The 4,963-nt window shown below is 47.7% G+C and overlaps 1 protein-coding gene across 1 annotated transcript; it reads left to right on the forward strand.

Moving 5' to 3' along the window:
• Positions 1-246: 246 nt before the first annotated feature.
• Positions 247-4,963, forward strand: LOC135392701 (uncharacterized). Its single transcript, XM_064623427.1, has 4 exons — positions 247-696; positions 1,976-2,164; positions 3,028-3,329; positions 3,611-4,963. Exons 1-4 carry the CDS (start codon positions 289-291, stop codon positions 4,875-4,877), a joined length of 2,166 nt encoding a protein of 721 aa, XP_064479497.1. The 5' UTR covers positions 247-288; the 3' UTR covers positions 4,878-4,963.

The following is a 4,963-nucleotide window of genomic DNA, read 5'->3' on the forward strand; positions in this document are numbered from 1 at the left end:
TAAGCAGCATGTCAGAAACGTGGACTCGCGCTTCTATAAAACTTTGGGCAGAAACATCGCTTTCCTTTTTTTACCTCGCCGCTTTCCAACGTACAGTGGACCACTTGGACAAGATGACCGGTTTCACTACATATGACGCTGGCTGGCTAGTTGCGTTCCACGGATTTTTCTCACAAAAAAAGAAGGCCTATGTGGATGCAGGCCAAAGAGAGAGGAAAAGAAGGAGACGATGATATGGTGATTTTCTCTCGCGTTTTGCACGCGCCCCGTGTCCTTGTGCGTTCTATCATGAAGCAGCAGCAGCAGAACCGGCGTCCTTCGCCCAAAGAAGCACATCCCGTCATGGAGGGAAGAACCATACAACCGGAACCAGAGCAGTCAGTACCTGTTCGGACGAAGTCGCCAGTCCGGCCTACACCAGCAGGCAGCGTGCTACAAGTGAGGGACAGGCGAAAGATCCGCGAGAGCAGAGTACTTGCAGTCATCACGACCGTTATCGTTCTGGTCGTGATCGGCCTGGTGGTTTCTTGGGCCTACACCGCTGCGAGGATCTCTCGGCATCGACAGAAAAATGTCACTCTATTCTGCTGCCAAGAAGTCATTCAAGCCCTCTACCAGGTTGTGAACCTGAGCAAGGATCCGTGCACCAACTTTTATGAGCACACCTGCCATAGGTTCAGTCAAGCTACTGGAACGGTAAGTCGGTTTACTAGCCTCGGGTATCTGGTAGGAAGTGTATCATCAAAGTAATAAATATCCCTAGCATTTAGACTGTTTTGAAGAGCTGAGGGCAGCAGAATGTGTTGTTCTTATTGCTCGAAGTAGGTAGTTAGGTCCATCAACAAAGCTTTGTTCGGTGGCTAGTATAGTAATGCACAAGATGGCAATACTCTAGGGCAACGAAACAAGAGGACCTGTGACTACGAAATGTCGGGAAGAGAGGCAAATTATATTTTGAGAAATAGTAAACCGAAAAGGAGAGAGGCCGGTGCTACGTGTGTACGGATAACGCTCTTTAGCAGATTCGTAATTTGTACATCAACATTGCGTTTCTACTTGCCCATTTAACGTAATAAAAACATGATTCAGCAGATATTTAAAATACCACCAAGTCTGAGCTTTGTTTCAAAGTCTCTGTACTTCATACGGTAGACCAAACATACTATATGAGACGATTTCCTTAACAGTGTATTCACACAAGCGGCATCCTCGCGAAAGATTCTAGTGGAAGGAAAAGCGAAAACGCCGCACACAGAGAAGAACTTCCGTCCCGTGTTATGTTGAGCATTCACTCTGTGCGGAATATCGGGAGTGGCGTACTGCGCACTTAGCAGACGACACCGTCAACGCCTTTCCTGTCGTCTGCTACGGAATATGTTGTGGCTGTCTCGAAGGATATTCCCCACGGCTAGCTGTGTACGTGAACACTTGGCGTTGAGCGTTCGCGCAATACCACCTAGACAGAGAAAGATTGGGCATTGCCTCCTCTCCCTCTTTCAATTCAGAATTCGTCTGCTACTGCGACTCACCGTTCTGCGAACTCAAGAACCCGCAAATGATTGCGGCTCACATGAAAATTGAAGACCAAATATTTAGACAAAAAGTGCAAGACGTTTTCCAGAAAATCAGTTTCGAGAAAGATTGGGACCGTGCGCTATTTCCCAGTTTTCCCATTTACTACCTGGGGACGTTCAATCACAACTCGCGGACGACGGTGGTTCTTTTCCACGGCCACGACCGCTAAAAGCAAGTTGATGATTGGGTGCTGCCGTTGAAAACACGATCCTGATTGGCTGACTCTTAATTATTACGGCACATCCACGAGCGTGCATGCTTTCTGTATCTAGGCGGTGTTTGCTCGCGCTGCGAATGCTATGACGTTTTTCGCGTCTTCCGCTTCTGCAGTGACATCGCTCGTGTGAATACACGGTAACGGTAATGACAGAATGAAGCATGAAATATAATATTCTTTCAGGTTCGTAGGAAAGTTATGCGGGACGTGGTGGATTCAATCTTCCAAATGAGGGCTCCCATTGTGGCGGGAAGAGAGGTTCCACGTTCAAAGACAGCACGGTTGCTTGGCGAGTTGTACGGGGGTTGCCTCCGTGTTGCCCAAATTGACTTGCCGACCATCGTCAAAGTTTCCGTTCAAAGGGTACTCTCGGTACGTGGCCATATTGAACTATCCTGTGCACTGTAATAACATATTACCAATCGCCCCTGCTGTAGAGGTTACATAGGAATTGGTAACGAGCTTAGAAGAAACTCTCTGGTGGCCAGAGGTTACGGGCAGCGTCACGATCATTCGCAAGAGTTACACGATCACAATGCGCTCGATGTAACCCGTAAACAAATAGGTTGCCCGTTACTCGTAAATAGGTATAAACAGGTAACGCTTATGACGGTTTTATGTGTACTGTCAGCGGAGTATATTCTCGGATTTCTGCCCCAAACGAAGTAGTATTATTTCATAAATATCTGGGCACAAACATTACCGTGTACAGTGCAGAGAAAGAGGAGATTTGAGAATTTCAGAACCAGATCCCGGTTGTGATCCCGCGACGTTGTGAAATGCCTTGTCAATGTCCGGTTACGCTAGTTCTATCTTCACGCACGATGCGCATTTCATTGCGTGAAACGGTGCGTAGCACGCACGGCATAAGCTTTCACGCCCAGGAGAGATTGTCACTCCGTGGGATAGCGCCCCCGAATTTCATGCAGCGCGAAGTTGGGGAATGCACGAGGGACTACAGACAACCACGTTCCCGTTTGCTTGCCACATTGACGCTCCCTTGCCAGCACTGGTTCCTCGCCTTTGCCCGCGCCTCATGTATTTACGCGACCATGTGGTTTGCTCTGCCCGAATACTGGTATGCAGCCTCTTTCACGCTGCGTTTTACGCACCGCGTTGGATATAGGAAGGGCATCTCTCCAAGTTTCATTGACTTCGAGATTATGCCGCGAAGCACGCGATTGTCCCAAGTAAAGACACTGGGGCATCTCATTTCCGATTCTGTTTGCTTGAAGCTACTTCAGGTGCGAGCGGTACCTACTCAAGCCGAGCTGCTCGAACGGACGCTATATTCAAGTTCCGAATTGTACCTCACCTTCTTCCTCGATGTTTACTACGCCACCCACAGCGAACCTGGTGTCACCATCATGAACATCAAAATCAGCGACATCTATTACGCAGACAATTTGTTGCCAAGAAACGCCCTTGAAATCGCTCTGGCAACGATTGATCGCTGGGTGGGCATACGTGTGCCACTTGATGGACTCTTGGATTTCATGAGGGAAATACAGCGACGGCCACACAGCAAAACATCAAAGTCAGTGTATTCGTTAAGTCGAAACGTAGAAACAAGGCATAACGCATAACGTGACTATAATAATAATAGTTATTATTATTAAATATTGATGAAAAACAACGAAATATGGATAATCTTGACACAAGAGCACTGTCTTGCACGGTTTCGAGAGAACCGGCCAGGTCATTGACGACGGTGCCAGGACACCCGGATCCACACTCTAGATCCGCGTCTGGCTTTAATTATGCTTTGGTTCTGAAATTAGGAATGGTGCAGAATAAATGAATCTTGTTCTGTTCTAGGAGGCAGGACCAGTCAATGGCCAGTCGTCCACCAACGGAACCTCCAGAGTCCAAAATCACGTTCTCGCAACTGCTCGCCTTGCAGCCGAGCGTTCTTCGGGAATCTTGGGAATATGCGTTCTCCAAACTTTCGTACTCTCAAAATTCAACCATCGAGGTCACTTCTCCCAAAACTGTCTTCTACATTCTCGGTACGTTCCTGAACGAGACCAAGCGACCAGAAGGCTTTGCGCTACTCTCATCACTAGGAGCGGCCTACTTACACCCAGGCTTCTGGGACTCTGAGCATGTCAGCGGAACAGGAGCAGCTCAAACTTGCGACAATATCATCAATACCTACATGCCTTTGTGGAATGACGCATTGAGCTTTATTTTGACTAGTAGTGAAACAGACGACAAAGTACGCTCGATCTTCAACAGCGCCATCGACGCCGTTACCCAAGTGGCAATTAGTATTTACGAATCACAGGCGCACTCGCGAGTGCGCGGCATCATCAACAGCACAAAGTTGATCTTACCCTCAAACCGGAACGCACGCGGAATCAATATATCGTCTAAGACGTTCACAAACATCAAAGACTTATTTCAAGAAATGAACGATGCTAAAATCGTCAGGTTTTATGCATATAACACCATCAATGTGCTGAAACTGTGGAATGAATACGACAGGGCTCAGGCTCTCAACGGCATCAAACCCGACATTGGTACGAAGAGAAACGTTTCTGAAATGGCGATTCGGCGGATCGGCGATTACATTCACGTCCCACCGGCGGTGTACACCTTGTTACACTTCAACGATACTGTGCATAGGTTGGTCAACATGGCTGTACTCGGCGTTCAAATCGCCGACTCACTGTGGGACAAGATAATCGCGGGCACGATGAACGATTCGAAGACATCTCTTATAGTGAGCTGTCGGAACCAGAGAAACGTTACGCGAATGACAGATATGTCAAACATCAAGTTCCCTTTGCTGAGCATATGGACTTCGGCTCTAATTTCAATGGACGACACGTGGACGACCATGATGGAGGGCTGGGGATTGTGGAGGATATCTCCCAGTCGAGTATTTTATATGCTCGTCTTCTATTACCACATGTGTGAGCGTGGAGCTGAGGCAGGACTTGGAGCGCAACTGGGCGGTCTCTTGAGCGCGCTTCCGGATTTCAATACCGCTTTCAACTGCACGGAACGAAATGTTGGTGGAAACTGTTCTGACGCTCTTCTGAAGAAAATAACGTATCGATATAGAGACGTGGAACTTTGAGAGTTTACAGGCGACTGTTAAAAGTAGATATGTTGTAGATATGCTATAACGGGCGCAGCAGCCTGAATAGAAAATATTCTCTTCAA

This window comes from Ornithodoros turicata, chromosome 4, assembly GCF_037126465.1.
Source record: "Ornithodoros turicata isolate Travis chromosome 4, ASM3712646v1, whole genome shotgun sequence".
Lineage (NCBI taxonomy): Eukaryota > Metazoa > Arthropoda > Arachnida > Ixodida > Argasidae > Ornithodoros > Ornithodoros turicata.